Here is a 14,961-nt window from a genome sequence, read left to right as displayed (position 1 = left end):
TGCTAGGGATTGGGCCCGTTGGATGGAGCCCAATCCAAATTGGGCCTAATCTGGCCCTTTCGGGTGGATTGACCGGCCCGCCCTAACTGAGCTAGATCGGACCGGACCCGGCCCAATTGAAAAAAAAGAAATTTTTTTTTTGAAAAAAATATTTCTAAGTAACCTTTTACATCATGGTCAAGTACACAACCTTATCATAAGGGTAATTGGGGCAAGTTTAAATGCAATCCAATCTAGATTTGATGATTTACAAGGGTTGGGAGTTAGGCAGACAGTACTGTATAGAAAGTCCTTTCTAGTTTAATTCGACATTGTTTGCAACTCCATTCCTTTGGGTCTATTTTTGTTGAATCCGATTAAACTACAAGCTAAAATATGAAATTGAAGGATCTTAGATCTTCTTAGTTTGTCTCTCCTATCGTGTTCATCTTTTCCTTGGAGATAAATAAAGTCCGTAGCTCTTTTGCCTTTTTTTTTTTTAATTTTTTTGATCAAAGTAGTGATGGCATAAATTACGAGGAATGAAAGCTAGTCTATAGCTTGTTTTAGTCAAATATTAAAGTAATTCAACTAATTGAAAACAGCTTCTATATACTAGTAGGGGCTTGCTTATAGGAGACAACATGTAACAATTAGTTCACCGTCCCTACTTCATCAGGCTAAACAGTATTTGAGACAGTAATTTATGTTAATATGGACAATCTCGGCCATTTTCCTGATACCTATTTTATGGTAGCGATGAGAAATGAAATGACATTTATCCACAATTATTTTGATCATTGTAATTCGTTCTCTTTCTAGTTTTTTCAAATCAGGATAATCTTCATAGGTACTCTCTTCCTTGCCAAATAAACTTCCAGTGTTTTCTAAAGCATCTTTGGCTGCTCTATTTAGCGCAATGTCCTTCTTGGGCTTGTATGTGGCTTTTCCCACAAACTGATTGTTCATAAACACAACGAAACTCGAGTTTTCATTCCACAGATCCCCAAATCTCAACTTCAAACTCTTCTTCTAGCACAGATCATGTAGCTCAGTAACCGGATGTTGTTTGAGGGCCAAAGGACTAATTATTGGCTCCAACAACCTTTGAAATACCTATCAAACCACATATGGAGACAACATCAAATTGGTTCAACATTTTCATGGGCTTCACAAGCAAAGATTGGATGGGCCTAAGCGAGCCTGATTGGGACCGATTCAGCCTAACTTTATTTGGTCCTACTAGGCCCAAGCTCAAACGTCCAGGCCCGTCCATAGAAAACACGGGCATCCTAACCCCACCCACACGGCCTAATGTAGATATTTCTAACTCATTTATATAAATTTAAAAAATAGTAGATTAGTAATAAGTACAAAAAGCAAAATAATCATGTATAAGTCTAAAATTGAATAAGAAAAATAATAACGACAAAATCTATTTTAGAAAAAGCTCTAGAATAGCACAAGCTTGGGCCCACCTATTCACGGAAAAAAGTCCAGGCCTAACTTAGACATCATAAGCAACATAAATTGAGCGAAATTTTTTTTGACAAAACTTAGGAACATAGAGCATGTGAAAATGGTCCGAAAGATCGGAATTTTTATTTATACCTTCCACACGGTGTCCAACGAGAAATTGCAATCAATAAAGACAGCACCAATGGTCGACTCAACAATATTGGCTAGGGCCTTGGGCACGTTGATCAGACCACTCAAATGCAATGAATAATCTATAATTGTCCTTTTGAATTCTTCAATCTAGGGAAACACCCCTAAATTTTATCAATAAAAAAGAAAGGAAACATGCATCAAAAGATTATATGTACGTAGCTTTAGTGCTCCTCGAAAATGGTCTTCCTATGACGGAGGTAGCGATGCAGCTCGTGCTGGATTGCCACACAGGCGAGCTTCTTGATGTCGACGTTGGCGGCCCAAAGCCTGGTCAGCGAACCAGGCTACATGCCTGGGTACCTGAAATACTAGTCCTTGGCAAACGGTAGGTTGAGCATTGAGTCACCAACGTACTCTAGTCGCTCGTAGCAGAACGACTTATTGGTGAACGAGTGGTGGGTGAGGGCTTCCTCTAGCAATCTCTTGTTGTTGAACGTGTACTGCAGGATCGCCTCGATGTCGTCGAGGCTCGGCCAGCTCTCGGCTTGGGCTGGCTCGAGCTCGAGGCCGCCGCCTTCTTCTTCCTGCTGGCATATGTTGAGCTCTCCCAATTCGACGGCCAGTGCTTCCTCCTCCTCGTGATCGAAAAGCAATTTTTCTTGTTTGCCTTCTTCTTTCCGAGCTTCCATGGCGAACAAGAAAAAACCAAGTTGATCGAGAAACTCCAAGAATTCAAACGATGGGAGGCTACACGAAGCGGTTGTTGGCAACTCAGTGCTCAACCTACTCTTTGCCAAGGACCAGTACTTCAGGAACCCGGGCATGTAGCCAAGTTCGTTGACCAGGCTCTGGGCCACCAACGTCGACACCGAGAAGCTCGCCCATGTGGCGGTCCGGCATGGGCTACATCGCTACCTTCGTCATAGGAAGCCCGTTTTCGAGGAACAGGTAAAGTTGCGTAATTAATTTTTCGATGCATGTTTCCTTTCTTTTTGGTTGATAAAATTAAGGGGTGTTTTCCAAAGGGTGATTCTAGATTATCCATTGCATTCGAGTGGTCATGTGCCCAATGCCTTAACCAATATTGTTGAGTCGACCATTGGTGCTGTCTTTATTGATTGCAATTTCTCGCTGGATATCGTATGGTAGGTATAAATAAAAATTATGATCTTTTGGACCATTTTCGCATGCTCTATGTTCCTAAGTTTTGTCGAAATTTTTTTTGAATTTATGTTGCTTATGATGTGGCCTGAACTTTTTGCGCAAATAGGTGGGCCCATGCTTGTGCTATTTTGGAGCTTTTTTTTTATTTTTTGATTTTTAATTTTTTTTTTGGTGTCTTTCTAATTACTACTAAAATTTTTAGACTTTTCTGAATTTTGGAATTTCTGAGTAATTTTGCATTTTCCTTAATTTTCGTTTTTAATTAATTTTTAAAAAAACTTGAATTTTCAATATTTTCTTAAATTTTTTGAATTTTCTTTTAATATTCTTTGAAAGTTGTTGAATTTTCGGAAAATATTTTCGGAAATATTTTTAATTTTTATTATTTTTCGAAATTTTTGATTTTTTTTTGATTTTTTTAATATTGAATATTGAATATTATTATATTCGAGAAAATGGGTTCGGACCGGGTAAACCCAATCCTGTCCGTGGACCCAACCCAAACCCGGATCGAACACTTTTGGATTTTCTTTTTAAACGTTTTCATTTTTTAAAAATAAAAATTAATTAAGTAATTTTTTTATTTTGTCTTTTCTCATTGCACCCCTTTTCCCTGCACCATCTGCTTCTGCGACTCCTCTTTTCCGAAGCCCTTTTAATTTATTTTTCTGTATTTTGTTTTACTTTTCATTTTTTCTATACTTTTCTTTTTCTTTTGTTTCTTCTTTTATTTGTTTTCCCTTTTGGTCTTCTTCTCTACACGTTCTCTTCTTCAGGCGTCGTCTTCTTCCCCGACGCCTTTTTTCTCTGCAACTTCATCTTATTCTTTTTTTGCTTCGTTTTAAAAAAAAAAAAAAAAAAAACCACATAACCAGACACTAAACTATCCTTTACGGACACCGCACGGCTCCACCATCGTTCCGGCCAACAGCACCCAACTCCGGCTAACAACACCCAACCTCGGGGACCACAACAACCAAAGGAAATAACCATGCCGAAACTAACATTTTCGATCCCAGGTTTTCGCCAGACAAATAGGGTACACTAAAATGGGAAGAAGTGCCGTGTAGGACGGCCTTAAATCACAGGACCCGCCGGAGAGGGAAGGTAGTTCCGCTGGAGGTCCTTCCCGCGATAGCTAAAAGAGATGGTAGACATGCCACGGAATCACAATAAAATATACGGAAAAAAGTGACAGTAGACATGGTTCAACAATAAAGGCAAACAGTCATCAAACTGGATTATTGGACATCAAGGACTTCGGCCATTCAATTTTATCGAACACCTAAGACGCACTAACTAGAGAGATAAGCATAGATTCGATCGGGGCTTGGGTTCAGGCTAAGATCATCACACGATACACAAACACTATTCTGGATTGACTCGGGGACAAGTTTATCAGCATTTATCTTGAGTTTAAACAAAAATGACAAGTCTCGGTCATAACACCAAACACAAACAAATATTTGCATAAAGCATTACAAAAAGCACGCATATGCTTTGTTTGGAATGAACACGAGCACAACAGAATTTCGGGCGGCGACTGAGACTGAAGCTCGTGCGAACTGGTCGACCACGAGCTCCAGCCCGACGCCCCGCCAAAAACAGGGCAGACGTACTCGGGAATGACCTACCTGGTTCGAAGGGGAGCGCTGCGGTGGACGACGACTCTCGGGCGGACGATTGGCGACGGCGAAGCTGTCCTTCAGTCTCACTCTCTCCCTTTGGCTCGCCCTCTACTCTCTCGAGCTCTCTCCGGTGCTCTCTGTTTTCTCTCGACTCCCCAAAAAGAAAACAGCCGAACTCCCCCCTTAAAAGCCTCTCCCCCTCTCGCTTTTATGCTCGGCCAGCAAGCGCGCATGGCCCCTTGCCACCGCCAGTTGCCTTGCCGGCCTGACTCCGACCCTGGGATCACGCTGCGCGATCTGCTGCTCGCCATCCGTTTCCTCTCTGACTTGTACTCCTCTTTTTGCAGGGCGTGACCGGCGTGAGGAGGAAGAAGGCTACCGCGCAGGCTGGGCTTAGAGAAAAGTAAATGAAGTTGGGCTTGGCCCAAGCGAAAACACATACAAAAGGAGTGGAGAAAAGAGAAGGACCAGACCAAGCCCGGTCCGCCCCTTTTTTTTTTTAATATTCGATTTTTTAATAATAATATTTTTTAATTAAAAAATTAGTGACAGTTATGTAAATGCTCCTAATATATACGCGTAATAGATTTTAAAGGAAACATACATGATGCATTTTAATGAAAGTTATTTATTTTACTCTTTGTTTCCTCTCTTTTTTTGGTGTCTAATTCTTAATATTATATGTGATTAAGTCCTAAATAAAATGATAAAATTTGGGTGTCAATAAGTAGAAGAATGATTTCTTTCTCAATTGCAAATTATATTTTGAGAATACTTTTGGCGACCCATCTAACCCAATTTTCAAGTGAGTGAAAATTATTGAAATTCTCTTGAGTACCTCTAGTGGTCAAGTGATCGGTTTGTTTCTTCTACATTTGTTCTATTTTATATTTGTGGAAAGAGCAATGTAAGACTCCTTGTCGGCACCACATCACTATTCAACGGTGACTAGTCAACCACATTAATATTTTAAAAAAAAAATGTTAGGGTGTTATAATCCTTTTCTTTCTTTAACTTCCACTGTAAAAGTAACTAAAGGCGTGTGTATTTTGTAAAATTTATATTTAAAATTCTCCACAAGTCCAATCAGTTGCCATGGATGAGGACCATTGTCATGGTGGTTGTCTTGATAGGCGTCCACCGCAATAGTGGTTGTCTCGTTGACATATTCTCACCGCAAATGGGGGTCATTGATAACCGGTGGCTACTGTGGTGGTCATTAATGTAGGTCGAGATCAAGATTCATATCTAGCTACGGATATGATTTTCCATGTTTATATCGTGGTTTTGATGTAATTTCACATTGGCAAAATGCGTGGTTATAATGCACTGTACATACATGTAGTTTTCCACTGTTAGGCGTAAGCTTTTGCGCTAAATATTATGACATAGTATTAGAGCATAGGTGAATAGTTTAGACTTCAACACTTTAATTGGCTCACACCAAATAAGAATTGTGTGTGTTTTACTTTCACAAGAGTCAAACCGAGTTAGACACTTGCGCGGGAGGGGCTTACACACAAGAGAGTATTAATACAATCTCACATCACTTAAAGGCATTATAACAATATACCTTATATAAATAAATATATATAAATATATAAATATATATATAAACGATGTAAGATTTTACTAATAGTTTAACCTAAAGTGATCATCCTAATAGATGCAATAACCACCATAGTGGTTGTCATGAACAAGCGATCGCTAGCATCGAACTAACCACCACAATGATGGTAGCTTGTTGTGGTTCCACTCCCAGTTTTTATTTTTTAGTTTATGTTTAAGTTATCAAGTAATATTTCAATTTTTCCTTTTACATTGTATAATTATGTTCGATAATAATATCCAACGTTTTGCCGAACAAAAAAAATCGTAACAATTCCTTACATTTTTTATGCTAACTAATTTTATCATGTCCTGATCATAATTTTGGGATCAAATATATCGAAAAACGTTATTATTTCACCTTTTTCCCAAATAATTTGTGAGGGAATTCTTAAATAGAATATTTGCTAAATCTACTTACCAATGGTCAACTTTGCACCTTTATGAGCTCGCTGTTTGCAAGTTACTTGTCAAGGAGAACTTATGGTTTATATTCCATCATTATCTCTAAGAATGATAGTATAATTTTCTTAGTCGGGCCTCCGTGTTTATAATGAGAATATATTTTTACCATATTGCCTCGTTTCAAAATATTTTAGAATACACAAGAAGATTTTAATTTTGTTTTTGTAAGAAACTCAAGGAGATTTGAAGTTCGCCGGTTCTTCATGAAATGATCACCTTCTTCATTAAGAAAACCTCTGGATCGTACCGTTTCCTTGGCCACGACACAAGGCTGCCGGTGCTCATCGAAGTGTAATTTCATTTATTTATTTATTTATTTTCGAATGCATGTGACTCGGCCTGGCTTGACGTGTAATAATCCGTCTAATTATTCCTCGTAGAATTTTAATTGAAGGAGAAAAAAAAAGAAAAAAAGAAAAAAACAACGGAGAGAAATGAAACCGATCTGCAAGATGGCAAGAAATTCCATATCCTCCTCCCCAGTTCGCAACAGATCGAGTTCCACCACGCTCGTCCCGCTCCCGCATTTCTGAAATCGCGATCGCCGTCTTCAACCTCGGGAAAAACCCTAGCGGATCCCCTCCGGTCGCCAATTCGTCTCCTGATCCCCGCCGTCGCCCATGCCGCCGTCGATCCCGCCGCGCCCCCTCTCGCCGTCGATCTCCAGCTGATCGCGTCTCCGATTTTGCTCCCCGCCCCGGCGCGATGGTGGTCTGCAAATGCCGCAAGGTACCGCCGCCGCCCCGATCTCTCCCGTAGCTCCTCCGTTCTTCGGTTTCGGATTCGGCGATTGCGGTGCGCGCGAGTCGTCGGGTGATTGCGGTTTTCGTCCTCGGGGTTTTTTTGGGGGGCGGAGCCGTCGGAGGATTAGATCCGATTGGATTCCTCGTCCCGGATTGATTTTAATGGCGGATTTCCGAATTGGCAATTCGACGGTGCTTCTCGTCGCCCGAGAGAATGCCGAAGTGAACCTGTCGTTTGGTAGGGGAGTGAATTGATGGAGATGTTTCGGTCGACATTGGAGTGTTTGTTGCGTGGATAGATGAATCTCCCAGGACCTGAGCTGAATCAGTGTCGTATTTGCGCTTTTGATTTTTCTGCGGATGGCGCGAGCTACTGCCCTTCTCCCATGCTTTCGGGATTCTAATGGAGACTGATGTAGTTTTTTCTTTCGTCATTTCAGGCTACGAAGTTATACTGCTTCGTGCACAAGGTCCCTGTGTGTGGAGAATGCATATGCTTTACGGAGCACCAAATATGCGTGGTAATTGCGTGGCTTTTCTTTACTTTTGATATTAGTCGCTAATGATCACACGGTTATTTTCTTGTTGTACAGTCATTCTACCAATGATTTGAATTCCATCTCTAAGGGGAGGGATAATTGTATGCTTTACACATGCAATTCCCAAATCAACATCCTGCGCAATCAACATGCTTTGGCTGAGAAAGACCTTCACTTGTTAAAGTATTAGCGCCCAATGACATTGGTCACTTCATTTACCTGATTTCTTTTTGTGTTTATTGTTGATAATCTTGGATTAGGTGTCGTTGGGTTGATATCATGTTAGAAAATCTTTTCAGGTGATTAAATCTCAATTATTAATTGGATGGAGATTAGTGAATTTGGAAGATAGATAAAATCTTATAAAATAAGATATGTTGTGGATTTCGAGAATTTGACAAAAAAATTTGAACGGCCTGAATAATACTGAAATTCCAAGGACTGGATGGTTAGTATATTTGCTCTTTCTCTTGAATGTGAGATTGTTATAGTTCCCCCTTTCTTCTTATATCTGAAAGCATGGTGACATGGCAACAAAGGGGGTATAAGGTCCAATGTCATAGAAACCTGAATATTTCGGGTATGAGATGTTCTAGTCATTGCCCTCCCATGTCATTCCTACACATGGGCTTGTCTCAGTGATTTTCCATCAGGTGTATCTCATTTACTTGGCGCATGGCAAACACAGAGATAATCATGTCCTTCAAGTGATGCTAGTTGATATACTTGTTTCTACATCGAATTTGGTTCTTTTCTTTAATTTAACCTTTGTTCTTTAGTATGATCGGAGAATTTTGTGATGACCGTTCTCTTTGTAGGTTCGTACTTACTCAGAATGGGTTATAGATGGCGAGTATGATTGGCCTTCTAAATGCTGCCAGTGTCAAGTTGCGCTCGACGAGGGGTCTGGCCCTCAAACTACTCGACTTGGTTGCCTGCGTATGTGACTTGACGTGACTGTTGTCATTTACAATTTTACCTGCAGAATATTAGTCATCTAGAGGGTTTATTTCTTAGCAACTTGATAAGTAACTAGCTTTATGTTTTATTGGGTACTTCAGATGTCATACACACAAATTGCTTGGTTTCGCATATCAAAAGCTTTCCCCCTCACACTGCTCCCGCTGGTTACGTATGTCCTGCGTGTTCCACACCGGTAAGACCAGTTAGATGCTGGAAGCATTCATTGTTTCATCCAGTCAATATGAAAATCATATCCAAATTCTTGAGTTGTTGATTACGCTATCTTCTATTTACCCATTATTCACCTTGTTCTGCATATCTCTCTGTTTACTGTTCCGTTGGTAGACTCAGGAAGGACATTATCTTGAGGCTGAGTTTTGCGGTCCTAGCTTTGTCACTTTGTTCTTAGTGCACTCAGTTTTCATAAGCCATTTGATGGCTGATTGGTCTATAATTTTGTCTTGGGCTGATTAGGATGACTTATATCCATGCTTCTACAAATGAGTCCAGGCCTGATTTGTAGAAGTGAAGGGCTGATAAAGAAATAAAAATGCGACATTTTTTTTGGGTTAATCATGACCACATTCTCATGGTTGATATTGTAATCTATTAGTAGGTGTTATCCATTTTCTAGTTGACTGTCACTCCATGGTGCATCAAATTAGATGTTATCCACATTTGGTCGCATTGCTAGTGTTGATATTCTATACTTTTACAGGTTTTACTTTTTGATGCGTGCTCTGATTGTTTCGATCATTAGGCATTTGCTGTGTTATTTTAGATGGTGTGTTCTCTAATGTGCTTTTTACTCCCATCAAGAGAAACATCCACTTTCCGGGAAATATGCTACTCTGTGCCACTCTATTACTCAAGCATTAAGTATGAATGTAATTATATGTGCATGAGCAGTGAAACACATATCCTATCAAGAACATGAATTTGTACACTTTGAATAAGGTATTCTTCCAGTGCGCTGTGAAGTGTGGCTCATTTTTTTCACTTCCATCTCTTCCAGATATGGCCTCCCAAGAGTTTTAAAGATTCAGGATCACGTTTTCATTCGCAGCTGAAGGAAGCTATTGCGCAGGTGAACTCTTCCTGCTTATCTCTAATCTTTTACAAATGCAGTTTTAGTTTATATTTGGTGACAAATGTTGTCCACAACCTGCTTAAACCATCTTCAGATGGTTGGTTAAATGGACTGCACTTGCCTTCCTCTTAGAAATTGTGTGTTTTATTCACTGTGCCCAGACTGAATTGACACCTCTCCAAGCACCACTTCACGGTAAACGCTTTAGTGTTCTTTCTGTGTCCTACCTTTTTAGTTTCTCAAATTCTATGTGCTGTAATTTTAGTTGATGTCCATTAAAAATCAAAGATTAATTGGACATGGTTACAAATGTGCATCTGTCATTTCTGACTGAGGGTCCACCCTACAGAATGGGGTTAAAAAGCCAAATTGAATGATTTTTTTTTTTCACTGGTCCAGTGGTCCTAATCATCTCCATGCTTCTATTTAGGGAGGGTCTTTTTCATTTACCTTGTCCCTGTTTTAATCAAATATGAGACAGCTTAGACTAAAGTTTCGAGGACCTCAGTTCTGAGTTTCCTGAGATGCATATTTGCTTTCTTCAAGATTCCTTGTCTCACATTTTGGACTTGTTAACCTAACACACAGATGATTTAATAATAGGTAATTTATCTTTACTCGATAAGATCCCTTTCCACATCATGGTATTTGGAGTAATATGTTTGCTCGATTCACTTCGCCTTCTCCTTTATTTCATGATACGTATTATTGTCTTTAGTCCCATAGGTGACAGCAGATGTCAGTGTGTCATAAGAAACTGCTCGAGTTTTAGCCAAAACTGCTCTCTGGGGCCGTATCGATTGGTTGAAAGGCCTAAAAGAGAATGTTGTTATAGGAGGGATGATACCCATTGGTACCGGATTCAAAGGATTAGTGCATCGTTCAAGGCAACATAAGAACATTCCTTTGAAAACCAAAAAGAAGAATTTTTTCGAGGGGAAATCGGAGATATTTTGTTCCACCACAGAGAATTATTTGATTCTTCCATTTCAAAGAAGTTTCATGATACATCAGAACAATCATTTAGAGGATTTAATGATTCCTAAAAGTATTACTATATTCTGAGATACTATTTCTGTTCCATGTTCATCTGGTGATTGGTGGACCACTTATGATGGTCCATCTTTGTATATGGGCGATTCAAGACATGGAGGGCTGGCGAGATTAGGTTTCATTAGCCATTTTGGCGTCCTGTATGTTACTATTCATTCCCTGTTAAAGATCTAGCAGTAGTGTAAGTTTGACAAGAGTACCTCATTGGGAATTAATTCATAAACATATTAGGCCAAAGTGAGGATATGCTGATCATGGAAACTGGAAGTGTCTAATAAAGTGGTTACTTTTTCCCAGTCCTTGACTTGAGTTCATTAGAGTATTGATTAATGTGTTTTTATTTTTCAGAGTGGTATGGAGAAGAACTTGTTTGGAAACCATCCAGTTGTAAAAACAGAGGCCTATGGACCTCCACATGCCCCGGATCTTTCAGTCTCTGTGCCATCATCTTCTGCATCCTCGATGTTAAAGGATGGAATGTATGCAAACGGATCTTCTTCAGATATTGTGGAGATAGACGTTCCCAGTTCAGCAGGGAATTTCATAAAAAGCTCAAGTCCTGTTGGTGTAAGGTTCTTTTTAGTAGCAGTAGCATTTATGATTCCTTCTTTGGTTCATTCATCTTTTTGGCAAGATATTGATGGCTTTTTGTGGAACATTCAGCTTGACATATATGTTATCTTGCTTTGACGATATGGCAATGCAGCCTGGCGCTACGACAAGAAAAGGTGCTCTCCTAGTTGATCGGCAAAATTCTGACATGTCATATTTTGCTGATGATGAAGATGGGAATAAGAAGAAGTACAGTCGAAGAGGTGCGGTGGATGTGGATCATATAAATTATCCATTTTGTTTATCGTCCTTCGCCTTACAAAGTTTTGTTGGTTTCTTATCTGGATTAGTGAAGCTGTTTACCATTTGAAGTAGTTTTAACTGTGAACACCAGCCTGATGTTTCAGTTTCAGTGATGGGGTCTTAAACTGTTAGATGCAGTGTGGTCTTTTGGATATTACCACCTCAACATGACTTCCCTTGAAAAATGGATGAAGTTAAAGTGAGAGAGCAGTAAAATAGGAGATAATATGCATGCACTTTCATTTTTTCTGATATACTTGGTGAAAACCTCCCTGGAAAAGCTTGATATTTAAAATATTGCTTTGCAGGCCCATTTCGCCATAAATTCCTTAGGCTCTTGCTTCCTTTCTGGTCAAGTGCATTGCCTACTCTGCCAGTGACTGCACCTCCACGCAAAGAGTCATCACATGCAGATGATGCTCCAGAAGGTCGCACGCGGCATCAAAGACAATCGAGGATGGATCCAAGGAAGATGCTATTAGTTATCGCAATCATGTAATACCTACCACTTTTTATCATGTGATTCTCTTGTTTTATGACTTGTGGTTGCTTTTAAAAATGGGGTTGAGGGGTCATAGGAAGATCTGAATGGGATAAAATATGCTATGATTTGTCTTGCCCCTGGATTTACCTGATTTTTCTAGGCTGCTGCCATTTGCTCCCTGGCGGCCGGAAAAAATTATTGCTATTCCAATTTACTGTTTCTTAAGTTCTCTGAAGTACTCATACGAGATAACATGCAAAAGTTTCCAGCTTTTTCATCATTCTACAGCAAAGAGATGGGCTAGTATACATTAATACCATGTGGCTTTAATATGATTGTTACTCGAGCTGCAACATAACAAATTATTTCTATCTTTGGAGTTCAATCTTTAGTGATGTTTAGCATAATATGTAATCTATCAATAGAAATCTTATGTTTCTTAACATCCTCTATTGGTTTTGTGATGGAATTTTAAAAATCTCTGCAGGGCTTGTTTGGCAACTATGGGCATACTGTATTACCGAATTGCACAGAGGAGCTTTGTAGATGACCTGCACCATGATGAGCAGCAGTGAGCGCGATTCAAGGCAATGGAATTGTGTGCGCAAGTTTTGTTTGTAGACATCCCAGTGAGTGGTATCTGCATCTTCTGTTGTTCCCTGCTTGTCTCTTTAAATGGATCCGGTTCTAGTCATCTCTGGTAGGAAGGGAACTTCTGCGTCTGTGTAGCATGAGACCATAATTGTTTAATTGATGAGATTCGATAATGGTATTAGTCTTGTGCTGAAATGAGAAATTGGTTGAAGAGAGAACCATTGGGGATTTTTTTTTTCATGTGATACCTCCTCTTTAGTCTAAACCTTGCACGAGCTCCATTTCTTACTTATGTGACGAAAGTAAGATGCTTCACATTCGTACTGGACTGCTTGTTTGCCAAACATTTGGTACCTTTAACAATGGCCTTGGGGGATAGTTCCTCTGAAATGCCCGAGATAGTGTTGGCGACAGCTGCACTGTGCACGTCTCCTGGAGATTGTTGTACTTGAAGTATAATGGTGGACCGATGGCGTAGGATGCATTTGGTAATCATTTTATTTTTGGAAATAATTTTTGTTAAGGAATAATTTTTTTTTTTATTCTATTCGCGGGAATAATTTTTGAATTTTTTATTACCTTCACCAAAATAAAAATAATTTCTGAATTTTGAAAGTGTTTGGTAATTGTGTACAATTTCTATTTCTAGGATGGAAATGTGTTTGGATTATTATTATTTTTTTTGTTTCTTTTAATTTTTTTGATACGTTTATTGTATTTTTATTTTTTATTTTTCCTTTTCTTTTCTTCCTCCTCCTTTGTGGCTAGTTGCCGACCAATGGCTAAGTGAGGTCCAACGAGCTCGATGTGGCTCACCTAGCCATTGGCGAGGGACTAGGCGAAGCTCGCCCGGCCATCAATGAGGCTTGACCTGGCAAGGTCGAGCCTCGCCCTCACCATGGCGCTTGGCAGTGGCATGGTAAGGCTTGGTGGCCCTTGTTTGGCTGATCATTTGTCATGGTCGAGGCCGGCAGCTGGTCAAAAGGAAGAAGAAAAGGAAAGAGAATAAAAGAGGAGAGCAGAAAAAAAATTAGACTTAATTTTAGGAATTGTTCCTGTAAGAAATTTTTTTTCCGCTTCTTGATTCCGTTTTAAATCTATTCTTGGAAAAAAATGGATTTTTGTTCTCAGGAACAAAATATTTATCAAACTTAACAAAAAAAAAACAAAATATTTATCAAACAAATTTTTTTTTTGTTTCGTTTCTTGGAACAAAATAATAAAATCAATTATTCTTTGAAGTGTTATTAAAAGAGTCCATATTCTGGTGTAATCCGTTGCAATCTCTGAAATAACTTACGAGCCCAATCAAGGGATGAAGATAATTTGAGATATTTATCCCTGCACTACTGTAGGACGGGAAAAATACCAAAAAAGTCATAAAATTGGCACCAATTTAATCCTAAACTTTTCAATCAACCAATTCAAATAAGCTAAACCTTTTATTATTGATACCAATTCAGTCCATCCGGCCAAATTTGGTGGTAGATGCTGAAGTGGACATCGGCCGGTGGCCGACGCGACGTGGTAATTTTTATGATTTTTTAATTATTTTTTTTCGAATTTTTATTATTATTTTTATTTTTATTTTTTTTCCTTTTTTTTTCTGTCTTCTTCATTGCGTTGGCCGTTGGGCCGCGACCACCGCTGCCCGGCCTCTCCTGGCGCGGGTGAGGGCCCCAACCCTCGCCGACTCGCCCGGGGAGGCGGCTCTCCCGAGGCCGCCCGGCGTGGCCCCAGGTGGCCCGCCGCGCCGGCAAGGGTCGCGGCCCTCACTCGGCCATCCTGGGCGCGAGCGAGGCGGCTTAGCCGGATCTAGGCGAGGCGAGGCCGCGCCCCGGGTGAGGCGCTTGGGCGTGGCCCGAGGGCCGGGTGCCTAGGCCGAGCGGGCGAGGCTGGCCTCACCCAGATTCGGGCGAACCTCCGCACCGGCGGCCCTGGCAGAGGCCGGGTGAGGGCCGTGACCCTCGTTGGCGGCAAGTGAGGGCTTTGCGGCCCTCGCCTAGTGGCCTCACCGAGCTCACCGGCCACCACTAGAAAAAAGACAGAAAAAAAAATTAATAAAAATAATTAAAAAATAAAAATAATTAAAAAATCATACAAATTTCCACGTCGCATCCGGCACCGGCCAACGTCCACGTCAGCGTCGGTCGATCAAAATTGGCTGGATGGACTGAATTGATAC

The 14,961-nt window shown here is 40.2% G+C and overlaps 1 protein-coding gene and 1 pseudogene across 1 annotated transcript; one reads left to right on the top strand and one right to left on the bottom strand.

Moving 5' to 3' along the window:
- Nucleotides 1-632: 632 nt before the first annotated feature.
- Nucleotides 633-2,414, bottom strand: LOC120288470 (annotated as a pseudogene).
- A 4,444-nt stretch (nt 2,415-6,858) lies between these two features.
- LOC104418664 (zinc finger protein-like 1 homolog) lies at nt 6,859-13,064 on the top strand. Its single transcript, XM_010030066.3, has 9 exons — nt 6,859-7,184; nt 7,639-7,719; nt 8,556-8,676; nt 8,799-8,893; nt 9,716-9,787; nt 11,192-11,410; nt 11,550-11,658; nt 12,007-12,193; nt 12,670-13,064. The coding sequence occupies exons 1-9, from the start codon at nt 7,161-7,163 to the stop codon at nt 12,755-12,757; spliced, it is 996 nt and encodes a 331-aa protein (XP_010028368.2). The 5' UTR covers nt 6,859-7,160; the 3' UTR covers nt 12,758-13,064.
- Nucleotides 13,065-14,961: the final 1,897 nt, after the last annotated feature.

This window comes from Eucalyptus grandis, chromosome 9 (genome assembly GCF_016545825.1).
Source record: "Eucalyptus grandis isolate ANBG69807.140 chromosome 9, ASM1654582v1, whole genome shotgun sequence".
NCBI lineage: Eukaryota > Viridiplantae > Streptophyta > Magnoliopsida > Myrtales > Myrtaceae > Eucalyptus > Eucalyptus grandis.
The sequence above is the reverse complement of the archived record's forward strand: the minus strand, read 5'-3'. Positions and strand labels throughout refer to the sequence as shown.